Source organism: Anas platyrhynchos, chromosome 9 (assembly GCF_047663525.1).
Source record: "Anas platyrhynchos isolate ZD024472 breed Pekin duck chromosome 9, IASCAAS_PekinDuck_T2T, whole genome shotgun sequence".
NCBI lineage: Eukaryota > Metazoa > Chordata > Aves > Anseriformes > Anatidae > Anas > Anas platyrhynchos.
Window position 1 is genome coordinate 12712109 of NC_092595.1, and position 25280 is coordinate 12737388.

General features: G+C 52.6%; 2 protein-coding genes across 3 annotated transcripts; one reads left to right on the plus strand and one right to left on the minus strand.

Moving 5' to 3' along the window:
- Positions 1–999: 999 nt before the first annotated feature.
- On the minus strand, positions 1000–13156 carry LSG1 (large 60S subunit nuclear export GTPase 1). 2 transcript variants are annotated; one of them, XM_072042330.1, is made up of 14 exons: positions 13016–13156; positions 12710–12827; positions 12444–12564; positions 11902–11988; positions 10870–10956; positions 8737–8797; positions 7905–8081; positions 6205–6621; positions 5806–5907; positions 4850–4993; positions 4404–4527; positions 3763–3842; positions 2995–3168; positions 1000–1636 (listed from the first exon to the last, which is right to left on the minus strand). In XM_072042330.1, exons 1-14 carry the CDS (start codon positions 13139–13141, stop codon positions 1457–1459), a joined length of 1998 nt encoding a protein of 665 aa, XP_071898431.1. In that variant the 5' UTR covers positions 13142–13156; the 3' UTR covers positions 1000–1456. The 2 variants fall into 2 exon arrangements, with proteins under 2 accessions (XP_071898431.1, XP_027320214.3); XM_027464413.3 differs by having other exon boundaries at positions 12909–13045.
- A 4575-nt stretch (positions 13157–17731) lies between these two features.
- On the plus strand, positions 17732–19978 carry FAM43A (family with sequence similarity 43 member A). Its single transcript, XM_027464420.3, has one exon. The coding sequence runs from the start codon at positions 18020–18022 to the stop codon at positions 19109–19111; it is 1092 nt and encodes a 363-aa protein (XP_027320221.1). The 5' UTR covers positions 17732–18019; the 3' UTR covers positions 19112–19978.
- The last annotated feature ends 5302 nt before the right edge of the window (positions 19979–25280 follow it).

A 25280-nucleotide genomic window follows, 5' to 3' on the forward strand; every position in this document is an offset into this window, starting at 1 on the left:
TTCAGGAAACAAAGGCAAAAAGCATCTTCTCCAGGCCAGCCAGACAAAATAGCCTCTTCTGAGAAGCCAGTTTCCTTTATGGGACATTGACTCAAAATACCACTGACCGTATTTGTTCCGTGTAATTATGCTTGACTTCTACATGTGGCAGTGAAATATCTTCCCCTCCAATGATTCCATTAAAAACTTCAGAGCAGGGACTCAAGGGAAAACAGGAGCCAAGGTGACTCGGGGAAACAGAAGCTGCTGTCAGGGGACCCTCTGTATGCACAGCGCAGCAAAATTGTACAGGACAAGCAACAAAGGGTCCCAAAGGCCACAGCAGTTGCTTGCATGCCCCACATCTGCTGTGGCTCTCCTCAGCAATTGTTTTCATATTTCCATCCACACTTAAGGCCTGGAAAGTACAAAATTACAGGACAGCATTCTCTTTTTAGTATCAGAGACCCGCGTCCACATCTGTCACTGCGCTTCACCACCTAAAAGCAAAACAGAAACTGACTTTGTGTTCCCAGTCCTATCATTACTTCCCATGCTGGACTAGAAACGAAAAGCAGTGACCACGTACACAAACATTTTCTCAGCAGGGCAACCAAGTAAATCGCACATCTGACCCCAAGTAAGCAGTTTTTTTAGGATCAAATGCTAATGTGTGCACTAAGACCTGTTACGACATTTCTGAGACAAGACCCATGTATAGCAGAACAGCAAGACAGAACATAACAACATGTGAAGTAAAATCCTAAACGTGTTTTAGGACAAATAAGCACCTTTTTTTTTTTTTTGCCAGCCATGTGGAACTGATGTTTTAAAATACCAGTGGGAAGTCACACAGAACACAACTGATACCAGCTCAGTGTGAAGGACACAAAAGCAGCATTTTCCTCGCATGGCATTCCGTGCTCTGCTCTGCCTTAGGTTGGGAGATAGGAAGTGGTTTCAGTGCAGGATTTCACAGAACAGGGCTCACTGAGCAGAAAAGGAAGAAGGCAATAAAGGTTCTTTTAAAGAAATTTTTCAACACACTGAAGTATTTTGTCAAATCAACAAATAAGCTTACAAAAACAGAGGATGAACAATAGTGTCTCACAGTGTAATAAACATCACTCATTAAGATTCAACTGTTTAAAGATTTTAGTCAAGTTTTACAGGGCTAGCTTTGATCCCAAGAGTTATAAAATACATCCTTTGTGGAAGGAAAAAGCACTTCTGCACCTATCTTCTACCACTGAAAGGACTTCTCAGCAGCAGTCAAATGTCTGGGCTGACTTCCAGATAACACGAATGGCCAGGTCTCTTTTATTCGCAGAAAAGATGAGCTCCGAGTATCAGAGCCCATTCTTATCAAGGCCAACCAGAGCACAGAGCTTGCAGGTGAGCCAGTGATGCCCACTTAGTTCGTGCCTGCAGGACAGTGCAGACCCTGCCTTGGGAAAGCCAGATAGTAGTGGCACGGCTAAGCCTCTAGATGCTTAGTGAGCCTGCGAACTTTCTCCTTCTTGTTCCTGTTCCCGTGTTTTTTCCAGGGCTTTCCCACCACATTCCCAGAATTGGCTGTAGGCACAGACACAAGGCCACTGCCAGGCCGGTACCCCATTGTAGCCCGGGCTCCTTTCATCAGGGCACGAACATTCTCCTGGAAAGGAAGACATAGTGACCAGATGAGAAGATATTTAATCACAAGGAACTGTGATATGTTAATAAAACCAGACACAGGCAAGTTCAAACTCTACAAGACCTGCTCAGGCCCCAGCTCCAGAGCTGCAGGAAAGGTCAAGCTGTGCAGCTGAGTAAAGTCTGCCAGTAGTTCCCAGTTCTGCCTGCAGCCATGCCTCACTGAGCCAGGCCAGGCCCTCAGTGCTCACTGCTGCAAGCAGAGGCAGAGTGTTTACAAGACATTGAACTTCGACAGACATTAGCTGTGGCGCTAGGACTGATTCTCACAGTCTCTGCTTTGCACACAACACATTGTCTCTGCAAACAAATCTGGCGTCTGTGAAAGCCAGAACCTAAAATAACTTGCTGGAGTCTGGAGCGTGGGTAGCACTGCTGGGGCTCACAGCCAGACGTGCCAGCACTTTGGGCAGCCAGAGGAAGAGTCTGGTAATCCCAAAAATTCTTTTCAGGTCATAGCTTTCTGAAACAGCTTGCTGTTTCTGAAAAGGGTCTGAGTTCTTGGTTTCAAAATGCATGACTATCTTTAGCTGTGCTGAAACAAATACTGTTCATACCCAGCTACTCAAGCTGAATGGATCACACTGTGACACATTTACTTCACTGCTAAACACTCCATTCTGATCTCTGTCAGGTGTGCAGACTTCATCAGTCATGCATTTGACATTTCACTACAAGTCATTAATATTTTTTTTCAGTAGTGTAGGTGCAGAACAGATCCCTGTGGGACCTAACAAGAAGCATGTACATTCAGAGAAATTCTCATTTTCCACTTCAAGACTTCTCAACTCGATTTCAAATCAGTTTCTATGTTCTATTATTTCTTTCTGATTTTAAGTTCTGAATCAAAATAACCTCACAGTACTAAACTTGTCTTAAAGATGGTTATTACATCTCCCTCTAAATACATGATCTCAAGAAAGAAAAGTTAGTTTGAAGGACCTGTTAGTCCAAAACCACGCTCCTGGTTGGTTGCTGTGTCATACCACCTCTTTCCTTTGTCTTTCTTCCCAGTCATTCTCCTGTTTGCTCAAGATTGATGTTAGGCTCATAATGACAAGGGTCACCCTGCTGACACTTTAAAATCAACTTATGTGCTCCTTATTAGCTTATCTTTCAGTCACCTAAGACATTCCCAGTGACTTATGAGATAATAAAAAGAACACAGAGCTCTTGGGTAGAAATTAGGTGTGGATCTCATAGCTTCTAACACCATTAACTTAACCCAGCAGCCCTCCACCCTCAAAGCTGTTTTTTCCAGTAATTATGACACACCAGTGCTGCTGTAAAAAATTCCTTTGAAATTTCCCCTGGAATTACCTGGTGGAAAAATGTTTTGTCCACCACATTTTCAATTTGTTTTGCTTTGGTATTCTTCTCAGGCTTCGCCTGTCTGCTGGCCTGGACAGTTCTGCTGTCTGGGCATCTTTTATGCTGGTGCTGAAAATCGTTTGGGTCAATGCCAGGAGGTGGATGGCAATATAACAGCTTCCCCTGTGAAAACAGTGGTGTTGAGTTGTTATCAAAAAAGTCAGAGAGACCCCCAGAGAGGAAAAAGAACAACTCCAGAGCTAAGAAGGGCCCCCAGAAGTTCAGGGCCTCACACTGGCAGACTATCAGTACACCTGGTCTCTCTTTCCAGGCAAACCCCTGGTTCAACTTTTAAGTTAAAGCACTGTCCCACTTGAACGCATCACTCTCAGCTGCAACATTCAGCTTTAAGCAATGCAGTATGAAACTCTCAGAGGAGTACTGGAATATCCTAATAAGAAATACTCAGTGATATGTTGCTGAGAGGTGCTGTAGAAGCATGCAGTACTACAACACTCAGAACTGCAGTCCTTTGTGCCAAATATTGACCCAACTAAACAAAATGGTTTCATTTCCAGAATACCTGCTCCCTCTTTTAAAGAGATCATGATTCCATTTATTTAAAACATTAAAATAGTGTGATTTAAGGACTATTTTAATGTACAGCGATTTTATCCAAAGAAAGAGAATTCACTTTATTGTTATTCTTCATGCTGGAGTGAAACCTTCAGTTCACCTCTTATCAGGAAGGAAAACACAGATGCAGAAAGAACTTACATTGACGTAGTCTTTTAACACGTATCTAGCTGATCTTGGCTGGTCTGGCTGTCCATGGGCTGTCATAAAGCCTCTCATATCTGGAAGACAAATCAGAAGTACATTCCATGTCAGTACGAGAGAATTAACACATCCTTCTTGTCTGCCTAACTGCACGTTTGTATTCTTCCTCGAAAAACAAAAACAGATAAACAAACAAACACAACACACTCCCTCAGAAAGAGGTTTCTGTTGGGGAAAGCATGAAGTAAAGGAGAATTTCGCTGACTGCAGAAGAAATGCAGAAGCATCCTAACCTAAAAGGAATTATGTGAGCTGACATCTCCCTACCACCAGAAAATCTGTGTGTTTTTTTTTTAATTTCTTTTTAAAACCAAAGATAAACTGCATCAAAGAATCAGACAAGGAAGATGAACCTTCACTGCATTCTTCACAGCTTAATTCAAGCCACAGTTGATGGGAGGTATCAATAAGGATGAGAGTGCCACAGAACAACTGGTAGCTTCAAGGATACCGCAGCATACTACACAGACTGGCAGGTCATTTCATGAACCTGCTCAATAAAAACACTACAGCTGTTCTCCTGCCGCCACATTCAGGAGCAGGCACAAAGTAAAGGTTTTAAAGGTATCATCACTTACATCCGTATGCTGTTAGCAGCTCTTCAGCTGTTGGCTTTCGATCTGGATCCTCATCTTCCCTTGGCCTTATGATACTTATTCCATAGGTTGTTTCCAAAATGTTTCTTGGGATATGCTGGCAAACGTAAGCTAGTGAAGGAAACCACCTTGTGCTTTTCAGCTACACGAGTAATCTTGCCTATGTCACTCCAAGTGCATGTTAGAAATGGTTATGGACTTTGTCACAATGCAAAAAAACATATTTTTTTTTGTCAAAAAATAATGCAAGTCTGCTAACAGGATAAACCAAAAATGAGGCAGGGAACAACAAACCCAGCAGGGCTGTTTTATCCAATATGCTCTCAATGCATGACCACACAAACGCCTAGCAGGGCTGGAACATGCTACATCCCATATTCCATATCCAACACTTGCAGCCACCCTCACAAATCCCATGCAAAGGATATTAAAGAAATGGGGGGGACATGGTCCCTCATCTGGTCTATAGGCAGAATTCCAGAACAAATCATCTCTGCTTTGGTGGAGATGAAAGATGGCATCACCAGACCAGGGCAGTCACAGAGGCACAGGCCAGGCTCCACATACAGGGTCTACACAAGAAATAACAAATTGAGTTCACCAAGGCGAGGCAGTGTCCATGGAGGGAAAAGAAACAAGAGATCAAATGCATTGATGAAACACAGATGCAAATGAGAATAAGCAGAAATTTTACTAACAGATATCTGCCCCGCTGGCCCCAGCCGGTGAATTAAAAAAATCCCATGTCAAAGACAGCAAGACTTCCAGGGATCATAAATAAGGTGTCCAGATGGGGGCAGCAAGATCTTCAGCTCTCCAGTCTGTTGCGTCACTGCCTGTCAGAGGAGAAGCACTCCAGAAACCTTTAAGGTGTTGGACCTTTTGAAATAGGGAGGAGACTGCAGAAGTACAAACATCACAACGTTCACTGTAGCGCTGGAGCTGCCAACCCAAAATTATGAACTTGATCAACATCAAGCATAACTAGACTTATTCATAGCAATGACTGAGGACAAGAAGGTTGGTTTGAAGCATGACCTTAAGCTACTCAGAGGAGCACTTAGTTTTCAAAGGTTCTCTCCTCAAGGCCAGAGTTGAAAAAAGAAGGGCCAAGCTACCTAAATAAAATTAAGACAGAGAAAATATATTCCACTGCACAGCAGCTCTCTTGAAAGATCCTCAAAGCATAACAAGAATTTGGAAGCAAGGACTTAAGTTTCAAAATGATATACACCAAGCCCACTCTCTCCAACTTAAATGCTGGTGGGCAGAGTTCAGGTTGGCAGACAGTTCTCAGAGTCCACACAGCTGCAACTATTTCACAAGGAAGTTTTCTTCTACCAGGGAACAAAATAAATAAAGAAAAGCTCTTTGTCAACAATACCTGAAAGTGCTTTGTGCGTCCTGGTGTAGCAGACACTGACACCTTCTTATCTCCAAGGATTGTGTTGATGGTTGAACTTTTGCCTACGTTAGGGTAACCCACCTAGATAACAAAGTAGAAATGTAACAATGATATTAGGCAGGGTCATTCCAGAATACCAGCAGAGCTCTGACAAAAACACTTTAATAAATAGTATTGAAAAATCAGGTCAGCAGCAAAGAATACTGAGTTCCAACACTGTAGAATTAATCTTTCCACAAAACCCTTAGTAACTTGCGCTTGCTAGTTTTTTTATCCTTACACAAAGCCAGGTTACAGGATGAACATTGCCCATGGAAGGTATATGGAATTAAAACTTAGATTTAGCAAGTTCCATTTTAAGCACAAGGTCCAACTCACCAGTCCAACATTTACTTCCCCATCCTTCACCCTTGGTCCATTGTGCATGGTTTTGAAGATCTCCAGCAGTTCATTTCTCTGTACCAGATGGCTGAAGTTCTTGATGTTCCTTCTCTGCTCCTGCACTGCATGTTGCACTGCAGTACCATCAGTTCTTTCTACTCTCTTTGGGGCAATACCATTTACTTTGCCCCCACCTTCATCTTCAGAACAGGTTTGCCAGGCATCCTCTTCATCATCTTCACAGTCTTCATATTCATCACTACTGTCATCATCACTAACCAGAACTTGGTATTGCAAAGCACTGCCTGCGGATGTGCTTTCTGCACTATTGTCTACTGTGTCATCTTCTTCTTGACTGGAGCTTTCCTCCTCGGAATCACTCAGGTCCTCTGCTACATCTTCAGTACCCAGTTCCTGTGTGAACAGTATTTCATAGGTGAAATTTAAAGGTGGTTCTAAGTCTTGTACTTTACTGTACTTACTGCAGTGCAATCGCATATTTTTTCATTATCCAGATCCCAAGAACTGACAATCCAGTCCTAATGTCTCACTTTTTTTTTTTTTTTTTTTAGGGATCTTAACAAGGATTTGGAAAAAAATAACCCACTTTAGGAGACTGAAAAAAATATTCCTGATTGTATTGTTAGCTTCACTGTGAAGGTATTAGAGGTTTCTCTCTCCAGGACCACAATTGTCAGCGTGCACACGCTCACTTCCTTACACATAGCAGCAGCAGAGCCCAGCAAATATTTTTTTTTGTCAAATGTTCCTAGTAATAGGAATGAAAAAAATTCCAAATGTCCAGAACACAAAAATGTTCTGTCTCATATCTAAATATAACAATAATTTCTAGCTGTCTCATTTTCAGTCTAAACCATTACATTTCTTCCCTGCAAGCAGTTCACATTTAAACATAAAGACCTTTTCATAAGGGCAGTATTTTTGACCTTTTTTATTTTTCAAAAAAAAAAAAAAAAAAAAAAAAAAGACAAGAGAACCAACACATTTTATATCAATCTGGAAAAACATTTTATCCAAGAACTGTGAACCAGCTGAACAGGCTACATATTTTTGAAAGGAGATAATGGATATTCCATAGCTGAGTGGCAATGGCTCTAACAGAAGAACCTAGCAAACCCTGAAAGTGGAATTTATTGATAACATATAACTTGAGGCAGCAACACATTTTGTTCCACTGTGCAAGAAAGGTTTCCCAGTTACTTTAGGTTCTCAAAGAAACACCACCACTCAGCAGGAGAGAAAAATCCTCTGTATAGATAACCACATACCTCACAGCATCCCTCTTGGAAAGGATTCCAACTCACTGAGGTATTGTTTACAGACAGATATACAAGGACTGTTTCTGTAGCTATTCATCAGTAAGTTCAAGGAACAAATTCACATTCTACTTCAATATTCTTTACCATTTCATTAACTTTGAAATTGCAAGCTCTATGAACAGCAACAGAAAGGTGTACCACTTTATTCACCATTTTAATTTCCTCATTTTTGTCTCTGAATCAGTTATTAAAATGCTGTTTTATAGCCAATTGGGTCTGTAGAGAAATCCTTCCATGAGACAAAGCCTCTGCCTTTCTTTCCTAGAAAGTAGCTCAGGTATATCACAAGCTTAACTGCAAAACAAATTACCAGAGGCAACCAGCACACACCCAGTTCGAACTGGTCATTTACAGTACCTTTTCTTCTCCAGATAGCCGTTTGCACTCTGCCAAAGCTGACCAGAACACCACTTTTACACCCTCTTTCTCAAAGAACTGTGCCCAAGCAGCCCGCTGCTCTTCACTCAGCAAATCCGCTTTGTTTATCAGGATCATGTTCTCCTTGTCGCTGCTGACTTCCTTGACATAACTTTCCTGAAGAAAATAAGAGAAAAAATGTAGTTCTTACTCTGGTCTGGACTCCTCCCACAAGGCGATATAAAAGCAGCAAGGCAAGTTGTCACATCCAGCTCCATGCGAGCGTAGCTAAGCTTACTGGCCCTTGGGCTAGATAGATCTGGTGTTGAGCAGACACCACAGGCACAAATGGGAGCACGCAACCACTGCAATACAGGTTGTTTCTGGCCATGCATGCAAATGTCTTATCTGCTTAGCTTGATGGCAAGACATTAACCAGCACCTCACAGCAAGAACTCCTAAGATCGACCGTTTGAGTAATTTCATATTGCATTGACGCAATGCAATGATGAATGCATTGACTGCACTGCATGATGGAATAAAAATGGATGGTTAAGCGTGGACACTTCCAGAGCACAGTCAGGAGCAGAAATATATCTGCAATATAACACCAGCAGAACTGTCTCTAAATCAACTATGTTTTGCGTGAAATATCAAAAAGCACTTAAGAAAAATAATGTAATGCCAGAATTCTTGAATAGTAAGGTATCCAGTTAAACACAACAGCTGAACAGCTTCAGCATATGTGGCTTAATGCATTGAAAGAAAATAAATCACATGAATAAACTCGCAGAAATAAAAATGAAAATAGTCAAGAAGGTAGTTTACTTACCAGATCTTGGCATCTAAACAGAAGGGGGTTTCGAGCATCCACAATCTGGACTACAATGTCGCTGCAAAAAATAAAAAGAAGCCCCATGAAATAGTCCTCCTTACACTGCCACAAAAAAGCAAGAGCACTTTACTTACTTTCATTTTTTAAATGAATTTTACCTGTTTTAATTATATTATCTCATTATGTACCTTTACTGAATTAACAAAGTGTCTTAGCATTCCACATGCCCTACGAGAGCCACATTTATGCCACAAGGCAGCATTGCTGTGCAATACTTCTGCTTGTCTTGCTCAGCTAATTCTCCTGCACAGTAAGCAAAGGGAAAGCAGGTATACATGGTTTGCCATCTAACCTTTGGAAATGTTCAGCAGGCAAGAACAAGACTACAAGTATTCTATCACTTAGAATGTTACATAGCTTTGTCTCTATCTGTTCTCAGACCCAAACTGCAGCAATGTGCTACAGAGGAAGAAGAGGTGGTTTTCCTACACAATAAGATATTCCAGAACATTGTTGTCCCCTCTGCATGGGGGAAGATGTACCAAGTCTCCAACAAATGACCTGAAGATACTGAGCATTTGCTGTCAGGTATCTTCAAAATTTCTTTTGTACTCTTTGCTTCACAAAAAGCATAGAACAGTGGAAGAAGTCTTACACTTCAATAAACATGTTGTTCCTCCACGTAAGAAAGGCCTTGTAAGTCTGCTTTTAAGAAATCCAGCCATCAGGCTGCCACCACATATATGACAAAGACTCATCAGTTCTATGTGCAAATTAAATGCAATGGCTTCAGATATGAGCATTCATGTCTCTTCTTTCAAAAGGGTGGGAAAATATAACTACATCATCTTCCACTAGAACTCCTCCAGTTACATGATTTAAAATACTAGTTAGAAGATGCTGGTTTTATGTGTTTGATGATTCTATTTGTTGATTTCTGTTAGCTCCAGACAACTTCAGAACACTACAGGTTGAACGGAGGGATTTAAAGTCTCCCAAGACAATTACTTAAAAATAAATAAATAAGAAACCCCAAGGAAGTCATTACATAAGTCACATGGGTACAAAGTATTGCACATTTACAGAAATTCAGAGATCAATTTGAAAGACAAATGACACCATGTACTGCGATAGGATACAGAAAAGTCATTGAATGACACTGCTGGGAACTAGCTTGAAACAGTGATGAGAAAAGGCTGACAATGAATCAAATCTAACTGGCAACAGAAGGGACTGGGTGACTTTCCCATTGGGTTCTAAGACAGTATGCTCACCCTACCTGAAATAAAGAGCTGCAAGAGCCAAAAAACATTAATAACACTTTCCAGTCTCAAAACACACACTCATAGGGCACATCATGATATGCTGTAGCAGATGCTCCTGACTCAGCCCTCACAAACTCAAAGCCCTGGTAGCACCCAGCACAAAGACACTTCTGTGAAAGGATCAGCTCACCATGACCTCACTGATGAAGTATTTTTCAATTTTAAGAAAATCAGAAGAGATTCTCAAACTTAATTACTAGTGAAATTAAATGCCCCAGTCAGATTAACTTAGGAAAAAGCACTCCTATTGTATTACAGCTCTGCAGAGCAAACAAAGCTATTTCTGTGATATGACAGGCTGCTGCCTTTTGTGCACTGCTGCAATTTCTCTGCATGACGAGAAGCCAAAGACCAAGAGGCTCTTTCTTTCCAAATGCTACTTCGTTTTTCTCCCTTCTCTCCCGCCCCTGGAAGTCAGGATACAACTGTGCGGTTAAAAGAGAGGGGCAAGGGTTAATCTTGGCATAAGAGCTCAAAGAAACATTCTTAGAAGATGCCTCCCACACAGAGTTACTGGAAGAAGCCAAGAGCAGCAGCATCTGAAGAATCACTGGAGACTCACAGTGAACTGTCTGCAGAATTGCCATGCTGAGAGCTAGCGTGCACTATCAGCTGCTCTTCCTGACGTCACCTTTTGATCGCTTCAAAACAAAATCACTTCAGTGCTGATAACAGAACATTACTTACTGTAATTGCTTTTCCAGTGCTCAGAAACTTGATATGTGGCTCAAAAACTTCAGTTCAGGAAAAAACATTAAATGTTACTTTTAAAAAGCAGGCAGTAATTTATTTATTTATTTTTTACCTTCTTTCAATGACTCTCCAAAGTTGACGCCAAAACTCCAAGTTCCGTTCAAATGGGGTTAGAATTAACTTTTTTTCTTCCTCAAGGCTATGGTAAAACAGAGTAAAGACATCATATTTGGTGCACATCAGGCAAAAAGCACACCACGGGCTCTTCCTTAGGCCCATGAGACTTTAGTTACAGAGAGAGCTATCAAAATCAGACTCAAATGCAGGTACTGTTTCTGCTAGTTTTGCAAATAGATGAGGCACCCAGGTAAAAGTCATGTCAGTGGCACTGATTCAATAGGAACACAATGGCTCCTGACTGTACCAACAGGGAAACAGTAAATAATGAAAAGGGCAAAAACTCATCAAAAGACTTTCTGTGAAATTTCAGAGCTGCAGTAACGAACCTGGGAAGTTATCCCAAATGCCAGCAGTTATTATGCAACCAAGTATCACCTTGAGAAAATAATGCATTTCAGGACAATACTTGACATAGCTCTATACAATCTTTAACTCACTATTAGCAGAGCCCGAGCGACTTTGCACAGGGCAAAGCAGGCTGTGTGATACAACCTAACTCCCCAGGCCAGCAGAGGCAGCACAGGACCAGCACAATCTGCTGTAGACAGAGCTGGCAGCACCACTGCTGCTCTTAGATGACACATTCATCACTCCAAAGTCAAGAGCACAACACACTCTGTCGTGAACGTTAGGGAATCACAGGGGCAAGGCTGAATGCAGTACTTTTAATAAAGCAGATAACACAGTTTGGAGATTGAGTAACAGCAGCTATGGGTAAGCACTGCAAGAATTTGGGCTGTAAGCAGTACAAGAATGTGCACGCACAGTAGAACTACGTGCAGCTCACCACAAAGGTGTGTCTGTACTGTGACTGGGATGTCCAACCTTCTAGAAGAAGTACAAGGAGCCACTGAGAAGAGGTTAATTTTAGATGTCTAACAAGGATAAGTACAACCCATCTCTTCCTGGGGAAGGGTCCAAATCTGAACAGCCATACACCACACACACGCAAGTGCATACTCACTGGGCAAGCTGTCGCCTCCATTCAAGAAAGCTTTCCCTCTCAGCTTGTTTCAAGTCTTCTGCACTGGTTGTCCTATCCCAATATGGCCTGCAACAAACGCATTTTGGAGCAGATGGTCAAAAGTTTTAGTGGTTATACCAGTTATATTATTATAGCAAGCATCTACAAAGAACACAGGTACCACACACTCAGTTACAGTGACGTGGTTGTACGTCACACGTACAGGCAACTATTTGCTGCTGCTTTAAGTACTTCTCATTTCCTTGGTCCCTTTAAACCCCGACAGCTAAAGTGAAATGGACATTACCCTACACACAGCATATCTCACACAGTTGGTCTCCCCAGCTGAGATTTGCAGGGCGTTGAAAACAGAAGATTCATCTCTCTGTCTGCTGCGCATAAAAGGTCTGAAAGGTTTGCTGGGTGGAAGGCCAGGTCACGGCACCCCCCATAACACGGGGGTGACAAAGCAGCGTCCCCAGGCTGACAGAGCCCACACGGGAGCCACCACCTCAGCGGGCGCCCAGCCCAGCATCACCCACCTCCTCGGGATGCGCAGGAACCGCCGGTTCTCCTCGTGCAGCTGCTGGACGTGCTGGGCCTCCTGCGCCGTGAGCAGCCCGGTGCGGCTCTGCGCAGACACAAACTGGATGTTCAGCCGCTCTGAGGGATGGACAGACAGACAGAGGCGGTCACGCAGAGCCTGATGTGCCTGGCAGCACCCCTGCTGCCTGCCCCCATTACCCCAGCCCCCCTGCCCCATCCCCACAGCCCCACACTCCCCCCAAGGCCCTTTCCAGCCCCTCACCGGCCACGAAGCGGGTGCCGGCCAGCTCGGCCGTGGCCAGGAACTCCTCCAGCGGGCTCTGCTCCACCGCCGACCGCTGCTCGGGGCCAGCCTCGTCGCCCACCTCGCTGGCGTGCCGCTGCCGGGACGGGACAAGAGGGCACCGTTAGCCCGCACCGACCCCCTCTGTACACCCCCGGCCCCATCCCCGCCGCCCTACCCATGAGGCGGCCCCGCGGCGCCCCGCGCCCCGCTGCAGGCAGCGGCCGAGCCCCGCTCCCCGCTTCCTCCCCATGCGGCCCGCCCGGAACCGGCCGCCCCGGCAACCGGAGCTCCCCGCAGCCGCCGCTCCGCCGCGGCCCCGCTGCGCCGTTCCGGGGAGGGAAGGTTCCGCCCGGTGGCTCCGTGGCCGTCCCTGTCAGGGTCCCTGACAGGGTCTCTCCCTGTCCCCATCCTGCGTCCCCGCTGTCCCCTCTGTGTGCCCTGCCCGGCCCCGCGGCCCTGCCCCGCCGGCTGTCCCTGTGTGCAAAGAAAGAAAGGCTCGGTGGGATGCCTGCAGCCCGCTCAGCTGCCTCTTTCCCCTCGTTTTTTCGCCCAAAACCACCACACGGAGGGCACACGGTGGTCCTGGTGCCTCAGGGGGCCATCAGCAGAGGACTGAGCCAACGACCCGCTGCTCAGCACCTCACCAGCTTTCATCCAGCCTCCTTCCACAAACCCACCTCAGGCCTTCAGCAGGGTGCATCAGCAAGGGTCACTGCACACAGCAGTGCTGAGGGAGATGCAGACTGGGTGGCCAAGTGACAGAGACAGCCAAGTCTCGCCTAGGTCCTTAATTCCCTATTTTTAACTGCAGCGTTCCCCAGCCCACCCATCGCTGTGCTGCGTCTACCTGAGCAAGATGGGTTTCTTTCGGTTGTACTTCACCTGGCAACCTGCTTCTCATAGATGACATTTACCAAGGAGTAAAAGTCTTCTAGGAGAAGACACAGGAGCTGCATAGAGGTGGCCTGGGTACCCATGCACATACATTAGGGGCTGAGAGCTCGGGACAGCACGGAGGAGACGGGCACAAAACCTCCAGCAGCACAGCCCCGCTTGGCTGCACCACCAGGCTCCTCTGCTCCGTGTTAACAGAGCGCCTGGCTGGCTGGAGGGCGGCCACAGCTGCTGGGACTGCTCACAAAAAATCCTGGACAGACAAAGGCAAAGTCTGCTCTCCTTCCACTGCGGGGTAATCATCTGCTAGTACCAAAAAGGCTGGCTTCCCTCCCAACTTCTTCTGCCTTGGAGCAAAACCATTGCTCCAGTTTTTCATGCAAATCCTGAGAATTATTTAGTAGCAGCAGCTCATTTTCAAAAGCCAGCAGTGCCAGTGCATTTTGCCTAAAGGAAACATTGTTCTTTCTGGACAACTTTTCCTCCATTTTCCTTTAAGGCAGCACTGGGAGATCTCAGGACTGTGTCTCTGAAATATTCATGTGATGGCTATTCATTATTCATGCGGTTTCACAATGCTTGATTCAGCGGTATTACCAGCTCAAGCCTGACAAGCAGATACACTAAAAACCACCCCCTGCCCCCCAAGGCACCCCTGAAAGGACACACGGACAGTTCTGCTCTGTGCAGCATTGCATCTGCCTGAATCCCCTTGTTTGCAGCTGCAGTCAGACACGTGTCAGCACGGCAGGGAGATGGGCCTGAAGAGCGGCAGGGCTCCTGCCAGGCAGGAGGGCACCATGTATTCACCCAGAGTCTGGAGAGCAGCTGGGACAGGGCTGGCCAGGGAGGGGACAAACTGGCACACAGAGCCAGCAGCAGCACCAGGCTGTCCTCACGGGTGGGACAGAGGTGCCAGAGGAGCCCTGGGCCTGGCAGAAGGGCCACCATGACATGCCATAGGGCGCGCTGAAACCATCCTGCACCTGGGACCACCAGGAAAAGGGGGAGCCTGGTCTTGTGGGAGTGAGCTCACTCCTCTCCAGGAGCAGGCTGAGCGCTGGGAAGGCACCAACCCTGCTGGTGCCCTCCAGCAAGTTTTTCAGACTCCGCTTATTCCACCAGCCACACAAAGATAAAATCACCTTCCTGCCTGTTGGGGTGGGGGAAGGTTAATCAGGCAGGGCCACGTGCATCGGAGCAGGCAGGGGATTTCTCCAGCTTCCCAGGCACTGGCTTGACCTGGGCTCAGCCCCGCTGCCCCGTGGCTCCCCGGTCCCATCCACACGGACAGGGGCAACCCTCGTGGCACTGGGACATCGGGCAGAGGACACCACCCTGACACCACCTCTGCCCCTTGGCTGCTGGCACAGCAGGAGGTCAGATGTTTGGCACGGTCTGTGAGCACCTCCCGGGGGCTCTGCCCCCCGCTGCCCTCTAATTATAGCAGCGGGCACAGGAAGCACGGGGCCGCCTGCGCAGGAAGCGGGGTGTGCCCGCCCTCGGTGTCTGAAAAACAACTGTGGTGGCAGAGGTGTGCCGCGACCGCCGCGGCCTCAGCTGCCCTGCCCAGAGGCACATCCCCGGCCCCGGGGCTGCGGCACCCCGAGCTGTGCCAGCAGCAGCCCTCGGTGCACCAAGGGACCTGGGGCTGTCACTGCGTGGGCACCCCGTGCTCCTCACGCCCTCCTGGCATCGCTCCTTCCAAGCCCTGGCCCATCAGGATGGGGTGCTGATGCCCTTTGGCACCCACGCAGGGTGGCAGGAGGTGTTAATTAAAGGCCATTAATTACCTTTTTCCTTGAGAGCTGGGGTGTGCCTCACGACACCCCCTGCCCAGCCCATCTCCACGCAGCAGGTGAGAGCTGGAGGAGCAGCACTGCGGCAGGGGACACGGCACTTGTCCTGCCCTGCGGGGGCCTGGGCTCTGCTCAGGCTTTCATTTTCATGGGAAATCCTGACATTTCAACGCTTCCTTTGTCCCACTTGGGAACAAAGGGTTGAAGCTCCGCCGCTTATCACAGTTACAGAGCCTCGAAAACGCTTTGTTTTGGAAAATACTGAAATGCCGGTTTGAAGTGTTTCGCTTTGACTGTGTCACTTTGTCTGCTGCAGCAAGATGAGATCTGCTGCTATCTAGGGTGTGTTCACATGCTGACAAAATCGATACAACCCCATGAATTATTTCGGCCTCCTCACATCCACTTTCCCCCATCGGCAGGCTGCTCGGGCACAAGCAGCACCCACTGCCCTCCCCAGCCATGCAGACCTCTGCCAGCTCCAGCTGCAGGGCACAAAAACCACCCTGGTGCTGGGGCTGCTCCCCGCAGGGTGTCACCCATCCGGGAAGCACCAGCGGGGCAGGCAGCACACGTCCCAGCAGGGGCGATGAGCAGCACACCCCGAGCCCGCAGCCGGCAGTGGGGTGCAGCTCTGGGCCTCATCCCGCAGAGCGAGGAGGAGGAGGGTGGAGCAGGGCAGGAAGGGGCAGTGCTGCCAAGGGCCAGGCACAGCGCCGCAGCTCAGGCTGTGAGCGGGGAAGGCTGGGCTGCTGGGGAGAGATTGTATCTGCCAGACTTTCCCACGCCGTGGAAAAGCTCTCCGGGCGGGCACACAGAGGCAGGTGATGCTCGGTAGCTGCTGGTGTGTAACATAGAGAGCAGGCTGCTTGGCTCCCCCCGGGCTACGGGGCTGTGTAGATAAGCCCCTGGAGTGCATGCCCTGCAGAGCTCGGGTCCTGCTGTCCTCGCAGGGAGCCTTGTGCTTGTCCCGGCCCTGCAGGGCTGGCCGCTGTCGTGCTGTACCTCAGGTTCCCCTCCCGGCAATGAAACGCAGACATCCACGGGAGCATCCACACGCTTAGGGCTGGTGTCTCAGACATAACTGAGCCTCTCTGTGCTGCCAGACTTCGTGCAGACACCCAGCAGCAGCACCACCCAGCCTTGGGTTGGAAACACCACAGCACAGCCCCCAGCTCAGGGCTACAAGGGGTCGGCCCCGAACCGAAGCAGACAGAGACGGTCCTGATGCTAATCAGGCCCACTAACGAAGCATGGAAGGCTGCAATGGTCTGGCACTCCAAACGGTGAGAAAGTACAGTTAGGAGCCGAGCTGAGACAATTTCCATCCTGAGGCAGGGTTTAAACCACAAGGCGCCTTCCCTGCAGCTGCACTTTCGGCTGGCCCACAGGCAGCTGCGCTGGGTGCTGCTCCCCGGCTGCAGCACCCATCGGGCTCCGTGATGGGCGACGCTGAAACCTGCACCCCGTGTACGTGTGCTGAGCCCAGAGCAGCATTTCAGAGGGTGCAGGGCTTTACACCCAGGACAGAAAACGAAGCCTGCCCTTCCCAGAACCAGCGACAGACTTTCTAAACCTGCAAAAGTGCTGCGCTAGACCCACCAGAGACAGGAAACGCCGTGTGTTGCAGACACACACCCAGCAGCGCCTCTGGAAACAGATGCGGTCATGGGTCCCTGCCGACAGCCCGAGCTGGGCCCCTGGGGACCGCGTCTGCAGCGCTGCCCGCGGTGCGGGGCCGGTTTCGAGGGGAAGCAGGCGGGCAGCTGGGCTCCGAGCAATGGGGCCCGGCCGCCGCGGTTTCCTGCAGTTCCCGGGCAGGCTGCTAGGTGGCACGATGCAATAATAATACCGCCAATTAGCTCTAATTGATCCAAACTCTGTAAGCGATTTGTCAGACGATTTAAGCGCGCTTTTGCCTGTTTTACCGCATTAATAAGTACTCGCTCCCGTTCTGCCCAGCGCTTCTGGACACCCCGACAAAGCAGCTCGGGACTCGCTCCGCAGAGGGCAGGACACCGCTGCGGGAAGCTGCGGCGAGCAGCCGGGGGCCGCCTTTTCTGAAGCTCTCTTTTAGGGGACCGTGCCCGAGCATCCCCACCAGAGAGCTGCAGGAAGCTTCTGCTCTCCCTGCTGCACCGGGGGGGGCCGCACAGCACCTGCCGGTCTCCCCCCACCGCAGCCCCCCGGTGCGCGGTGCCCGGTGCGCGGCGCCCGGCGGGGGCGCACGGCGGCGGGGCCGGGGCGCTGCGGGGCGGCGCGGCGGGGCTGACACCGCCCCCTGCCCGCCCCTCGGTGGCGGTGGCGGTGGCGGGGCCGGGGCCGGGGCCGCAGAGCAGCGGCGGCGGCGCAGAGCGCAGCGGAGCGGCGGCGGCGGCGGCGGCTCCGCGGGCCGCGGGCAGCGGGCGCTCCGCCCTCGGTGCGCGGGGCCTCCCCTCTCCGCGCCCGCGGAGCGCCGGCAGCCGCCCTATATCTCCGGCCGCGGCCCCGCGAGGATGTGAGGCGGGCGGGCAGCCCGGCCGCCCCCGCCGTGGCATGAGCCCCCTCGGCCCGAGCCGTCGGCGCGGCGTGTAGCCGAGGCTGGGCTGGGGCGATGCTGCCCTGGAAGCGGAGCAAGGTGGAGCTGGGCGCCGGCGAGGCGAGGCGGCAGGGCAAGGCCAAGGGCTACGCGGTGAGCGTGCACTACTCGGCGCTCACCTCGCTGGCTCGAGCGTGCCCCGAGAGCGCCCTGCACCGCGTGGGCAGCATGTTCCGCTCCAAGCGGCGGAAATTCCGCGTGACCAGCGAGGATCCCACGTACACCGTGCTCTACCTGGGCAACGCCACCACCATCCAGTCCAAGGGCGAGGGCTGCACCGACCTGGCCGTCTGCAAGATCTGGAGCAAGAGCGAGGCCGGCCGGCAGGGCACCAAGATGAAGCTGACCATCAGCGCGCAGGGCATCCGCATGGCCCACGCCGAGGACAAGGGGCTGCGGCGGCCCGGCCACCTCTACCTGCTGCACCGCGTCACCTACTGCGTGGCCGACCCGCGCCTGCCCCGCGTCTTCGCCTGGATCTACCGCCACGAGCTGAAGCACAAGGCGGTGATGCTGCGCTGCCACGCCGTGCTGGTCTCCAAGCCCGAGAAGGCGAAGGCCATGGCTCTGCTGCTCTACCAGACCTCGGCCACGGCGCTGGCCGAGTTCCGGCGCCTGAAGAAGCGGGACGACGCGCGGCACCAGCAGCAGCAGCTGGTGGGCGAGCAGAGCATCCCCCTGGTGCCGCTGCGCAAGCTGCTCAACGGGCAGTGCTGCTACAAGCCGCCGGTGGAGCGGAGCCGCAGCGCGCCCAAGCTGGGCTCCATCACCGAGGACCTGCTGGGCGAGGAGCAGGAGGAGCGGGCCATGCACTGCGAGGACTGCGAGGACATCCTGGAGGCGCTGGGCGAGCCCGAGGGCGAGCTGCTGCGCTCCGGCGCCGGCCGCGGCGAGGCTCCGGAGCTGGGCCAGCTCCTGCGCGACCTGGGCGAGCTCAGCCTGGGCAACGACCTGCGCTCGCTGCGCGCCGACCTCCGCGTCCGGCGGCTGCTCTCCGGGGAGAGCACGGGCAGCGAGTCCTCCCTGGAGAGCAACGGCCCCGACGGCGCCGCCCCGGCCTGCAACGGCGCCGAGCAGCCGCCCCCCGGCGACCCGGAGACCGGCTGAGCGCACGGCGGCGCCGGGGGCGCACGGCTCGGCCCGGGGCACCGGCGGCCCCCCCCCGGCAGCGAACGGCCCCTGCCGGGAGTGCGGGGCTCCGCCGGGCCGCCCTCGGAACACCGGGGTGTCCCCGAGCCCCCCCGGGAGCACCGGGTCCCCTCCGCAGTCAGCGCACGGTGTCCCCCCCGCCCCCCCCGGAGCCCGTGGTTTCAACGGGGAGCACCGGGACCCCTCTGGCGGCACCGCGTGGCCCCCACTCGGTTGTGCATGGCCCCTCCGGGTCCCCCCGGCCCCTCCGGTAGCGCACCGGGTCCCTCCGAGCTCCCCCGGCCCCTCCGGGAGCGCACCGGGTCCCCGCGGCGCCGCCGCGTCCCGAGACCGGGGGCCGGGGGCTGCCGCGGCCCGAGGACGGGAGGTGGCTGCGGGCTGTTTACCTCCGGCTCAGCCCTTGAAGATCTGCCAAATTCCTGGAATAGCTTTCCCCGGGGAGGGAGGGAGGGAGGAGGGAGGTGTTGCGCCTTGTTTACAGTCAGAAATCTCACATCCGAGGGGAGGGGGGGGCGGGGGGGCGCCGTTTTCTACATTAAAGTCACTCCATCGTGCTGTCGTGTCCGAGAGGTTTGCACTGTTGTGATTTTTTTTATTATTATTATTTTTAATTTAGACCCTCTTTTTTTTTGGGCCCCGGTCCTGTCCCCGGTCTCAACGCTCTAGATCTTTTGCTGTGCAAAAGAAAACTCTACTTGTGGCTGTTCACCTGTACATAGGGAAATGTATGCAAATACATTGGGTTATTTTTAAGAACACCACCATCGCGATCTCCTCTGTTTGCACATACGTGAAGAAAATAAAGATGACGATAATTTAAAAGAACCGGGGTCGCTGTGGTGATTTGTCCTCGTTTGTGTTTGTTCCTGGAAGGAGTGGGGGGGGTTAGCTCCCTCGAGACACGTTGTACGGGGTGCTTAAGGTCTTTTCTGAGACACGGGGATGGGATTGCCCCTACCAACAGGGACAGGAACGTGCAGGAGGCCTCGTGTCTGCTGCTGGATCGTAGCTCTTCTATCACTGCTAATTATTATAATCACCGGAGCTGCCTTCAGCCGCAGCACCTGGGCTGTGCCCTGCTGGGCTCACCACTGCAGCAGGGCCGGGATGATGCTGGGTGCTCCGGTAGGTGGGAGTGGGATGGGATTGGTGCATGGGATGACAGTGCTTGGGTAAGCTGCTTCTTGCCTCACCATGCACTCTGGGGCTTGCAGCTGGATGCTGCAGCACGCAGCCACCGCTGGATCCTCGCTGCTCTTGCTGCCAGCCCGAGCCAATTTCATAACCTCAGCTGGGTAAGCAGTGAAGTTGATTAGCCACAGGACTGCCGTGGTATTTTTAGCTCTAAATCTGTTTGCAAGTGGCAGGCTCCCGGGGCAGTAGGGATGTTCCGGTTTCATTTGTCCCCAAGTGGAGGTATCAATTAAGAGATAATTAATCTGGCACTTCTGATGTCTCCGTGTTTTCCCCTGTGCTGCAATCAGGCAAGGTGCAGGAATGTCACCCCATGGCCCAGCCACTCCTGAGACCATCAGCTGCCGGGGCCAGCCCGGACTCCTTGTGCAAGGAGCCAGCCGCCGAAGCTGTAAATACCTCATTAAAACATTGCAAAATCTACCACCGCACCAGCAAGGAGCTTGTACAATCGCCTCGCTGTGAGTCAGCGTAAGGAGGGAGGCACGGCGGGGCTGCCCGCACATGAAGGGGATCCCAGGGAGAGGGCCAAGCACCTTTTGGAGGTGGTGAGGGTGAAACACAGCAGGGAAAATCCTGCAGCCTTTTCCCCTGCTCCGAGCTGCTCGCTTTTCAGGGGGGGACCTTCAGGGTGCTGGAAGTGGTGCGTGACCACAGCCCGTGTGTCGCGGGGTGCAGGGAGCAGCTCGCTCAAGTGTGGCGGTGTGAGCAGAGCCGGGCAAGCCCGGAGTGTCACGGGCTGTTCCGAGCTCACGCCAGCCGCTGAGTGACCCGGCGGTGTTTGCTTTTACATCCTCTGTGTGTGCTTAGAGGCGGTTAATGGTATTAGCTCAGTCAATGCCTTTCCCTTCTCCAGGAGAGCCATCATGTCTGCAGAAGTAAGGAAGCGATTTTATCGCATGCCATCGCCACAAGCAGAATTCCCCGAGCAGCGAGAGCTGCAAGCAGGGCCTGGAGCATTTCCCCTCAGAGCCATTAGCCGGGCTACCGTGCAGTTTCCTTGGGTGGAAGAGGCCAGCACAGCTCATTAGCTGCAAATGCAGAGTTCAAATCCCTTTGTGACATTTTCGCACTGGAACCATTGAAAAAGCTCACACAGAGCTAGCGTGCGAGGCTACCCGCGTGCGCTCAGCTGCCCTGCCCTCCCCTAGCAGCAAGCATGGGCCTGCAAATCCCAACAAGTGCATGTGAGAAGAAGAAAAAGGTCATTAGATTTTCTGCACAGCAAGCCTGAAGGAGCATCTCCCTCGGGTGAGGAGCGAGACCCTCTCTGTACTAGGTCCAGGAGAAGCCCTGAGCTGCCGATGGTTTCCCTTTGAGACAAGCAGCGTCTTGCCGGGCTGCAGAGCCTGCTGGCAGGAGGCAGCCCTGGGAGAACGCCCGCGCTCCCGGCACAGGCTTTGGGAAGGGCTCCATGGGACACGCAGCCCCTGCCGAGGCCGCTCCCCGCTCACGGCAGAGCCTCACGTTCCCCCGCGGATCTGTCTCCCTCCGTCAGCGCTAGCTCGGCTCCGCAGCTGGTGAGGGTGAATCAGCCCCTGACGCAGCTGCAGCGTGTGGGCTGCAAGAAAGCACGGCAGCCTCGGCGGCTCTGCTCCCCGGGAGCCAGCCACCCCGTCCCAGCACCCATTTCCCAAGGACAGCCCTGCAAAGAGAGAAAAAGCAGCCTAAATGCTCTGCCGGTACGTTTGGGCCATGCGGGGAGAAGTCCAGTGTTGGAATAGAGGTTTGCCAAACTACCAGTCCAGCCTTGCTGGCACAAATCACCCCCCTGCCCACATGCACAGCAGCCAGGGGATGGTGAGCTGTGCCCTGCCTGTTGGGCAGCCCGAGGGGGTTTAGCATCAAGCTCCACACAGCCCTGGCTTCACAGACAGTGTGATGAGCTGGCCAGCCAGCACTCACACAGGTACAACAGCAGGAAAGGCCGCGGTCCTGCTGGACGGGTGCGCTGGGAAGGTGTGGTGTGTGTGACACAGGGTAGCTGCCAGCTAGGAGATGGCACGCTGAGCTGGTGCCTTGGCAAGTCACCTTCACCAGTGGCCTGAGCTTTGCCAAACATGTTACGGCTGATCAGAGCACGCCGTTCTTCCAGGCAGAACACCAAGAGATTAAGGGAAAAAGAGCACTTGTTGCCAGTGCCACTTGTGGACTCTGTGTTTGCTGGTGTCTTGCTCCTGCACGTAGGGAAGGAGCTGAGGAGAGCTGCACAAACGTGCAAGAGTTTGTAGGATCCCACGTGCAGCCTCTTGCTTTTCTCTGCCCTTAGCATGCCCTTCTCCAGTCCCCAGGCCTTCCTTAACCTCGACAGGAAAAAATATCATTTACAACCAGAAAAACTAGCCAGCAGCCGGGTGCTGCGAGCCAGGTGGCGAAGTGACTTTTAGCACAGACTCTGGTGCTGCTTCAGGCTCAGCGCTGGTGCCTTTCGGGTCAATGTCACGCCTGTGTAGGAAGCAGCCCGTGTGCCTGGCCAGTGGCAGTGCTGCAGGAATTGCTGCCGGCGGGGCTGCTTTGGGCTCCCAGGTGCAATGTCCGGCCACACGTCCCCAGGCCAGTGGTGCAAACCTAATGTCTTCTGCAGCACATGGCCAGCACCCTGCACCGAGCCCAGCTCCAGCTGCGAGCCACCCTCAGCTCACACCTCAAGTCCCCAGGAGCAACGGGAAGGAGGCAGGATTTCCTGCATGGCGCTGTGCTGGAGCACAGCATCCGACCTGCCCCAGTGCTCTTTCTTATCCCCAGCACTGCCCCATTGCCTAATTCCCAACCATCAGAGCAAACCAACCATCACTTACTTAGTGGGGAAAAAAACCCAAACCCAGCTGTCAATGGGGAAAAACCTGCCTCTCCTGATGCTTCTCCTGCAGCCAGGATGAAGCCCTGCATTCCCAAGGCAGCCCCAGCCCCTGGCTGATGCTGAGCCTGCGTGCTGTGGGCGTGCTGCCCCTCACCGCCCCGCTGCCCCACCGGGGGGATGATGTTTGGGGACAGGAATGCGAGGGCAGGGACAGCGTGGGGCCGAGGTCCAGGCCGGGTCAGTTCATCCGAAGGTGACACCTCGGGCTCGCAGGGGGACGGGAAGGGGCCGCAGCTTGGTTTATGCCCCGCAAGGTGGGCGAGCGGCGGGGGGCGGGCTGGGTGTTGCTGCAAGCCGGCGGGAGATCTGAGTTATGTGCTCGGAAAAACATGACATCCCCCTCGCCGGTGGGAGCTCTGTGTGCTGCAAAAACACCAGGAAGACGGTTACATAAGGAAGGACACGGGGCCCATCCTGCCCTCAGCCTGCCGCTGAGCCCCTGCAAGGGGCTGCGAGGCTCTGGGCTGCGGCTGCTCAGCACCCGCCAGGATCTGGCCCCGGTCATGAGCCGGACGGCGCTCGGTGCTGCTGCTGAGGACAGGAGAACGGCTGCAAAATGCTTTTCCTGACCTGGGAGATGCTCTGGGTGCTCAGCCCTTGAGCTCCATCCCACAGCCCTGTCTCTGTGCTGGCACATTGTGCTGTGCCCCTGGTCCTGTCCCCATACCCCAACGTGTCCTCACCTCTGCGTGACGGGTGCCAGCTCTACCCTGGGGAGCTGCCCCCAGCAATGGGGTTTGTGCAGCTCCTCCTGTGCTCCATGCTCCAAAATGGGGCTCTCTGTGGCCTGTGCCCTGCTGCCAGCCCTGCCACCTCCCCACACAGAGGGGTGACACGCTCTGCGTCACGTCCCCGCTCCGGTGCAGGCTGCCTGCTGCCCCAGGGGACACGAGGACGGGAGTCATGGCTCTTCCCCTGGCACCATGGAGTTGCAGGCAGTCTGCTGGGATCTGTGAGCAAGCTCCACGGTGACATTAATTGCAGCTGACAGCGCTCCTGGGGAGCCATGGTGCCAAAGCTGCTGCTGCCGGGGGACAGCAATCATCTGTGCTGTGCTCAGAGCAGGGCTCGAGTCCCACAGCGCTGAGCTCTGGGCTCACCCTGTCTCCCAACGTCATGGTGGCAGGGACACCTCAGCCCCAGGGGACAGGAGGCACCGTGCTCACCTGGAGCACTGGCTATGGGGGGAGCAGAGCAGGCCACAGTCCCAGCCCCTTTTCAGGCCTCATAGCAGCTTAGCTCCGTCTCCCTCCAGGCTGCAGGGGCCAGGAGGGATCCGCAAGCCCTCCTGCTGCCCAAATCCTGCCCTGGCACAGCCTCTGCCTCCCCCAGCCCTGCAGGCAGGATGCACATTCATCCAGCTTTCTCTGCTTTCCCTGCTTTCTCTGGCTCCCTGTGCCTGGCAGCACCTCACGTGCTGTATCTCACACCCTAGTTTCGTGCTGAGGAAGAGCTGCCACTTCTGCTGCTCCAGCCAGCACTGCTGAGGAAGGTGAGAGCTGCCTGCACGCAGCGTGGGCAGCCCAGGCCTCCTCCTCCGGGCAGCAAAGGGTTAAGGGAATTAGGATGGTAAGTTGATAGAAATAATTCACTAACTCCTGTATGAAGATTGCGATTTCGCTTAATTATCATAATTACATCTTCAATCTCCCTGATGATAATTCTGAAACAATAGAGCAAGATGCGAACGTAGCCGCCCGCCTCCCCTGCCAGCTACGCAGGGACACGCTGCTCCCCTGCCCCTCGCTCTGGCACTGGGTTTCCTCCTGCTCTGCCCAAAGCCTCGGCTCCAGCATCAGCAACTGGGGGGGACAGTGGAAAAAAAGTCCTCTGATACCTGCCTCAAACCAAGTTAAGATCACCCTGCTGCTCATTTAGGTTCCCCAAGCAACCCAGGAGCTGCCCCTGCAGCAGCGCTAGGGCAGCCACCAGCCTGTGCTCACCTCCACACTGCGGGCACCCTATGGCAGACAAGGAATTTTAGGCATTTCGCTTTTCATTGTCCTCCCCCACAATGGCATTCTCCTGCTGTCAATAGCCGCTGAGCCGAAGACACAACAAGGTGCTGCTTCC

What these genes read in the sequence shown, in the direction of transcription:
- LSG1 (XM_072042330.1), bottom strand. Translation starts at nt 13,141, where the DNA reads ATGGGGACAGGGAGAGACCCTGTCAGGGACCCTGACAGGGACGGCCAC. An exon ending in TGGAGGCGACAGCTTGCCCA is followed by an intron (nt 10,957 to 11,901) that starts GTGAGTATGCAC and finishes GTTTTACCATAG; the next exon opens with CCTTGAGGAAGAAAAAAAGT. An exon ending in GGCTATCTGGAGAAGAAAAG is followed by an intron (nt 6,622 to 7,904) that starts GTACTGTAAATG and finishes CTGTTCACACAG; the next exon opens with GAACTGGGTACTGAAGATGT.
- FAM43A (XM_027464420.3), top strand. Translation starts at nt 18,020, where the DNA reads ATGCTGCCCTGGAAGCGGAGCAAGGTGGAGCTGGGCGCCGGCGAGGCG.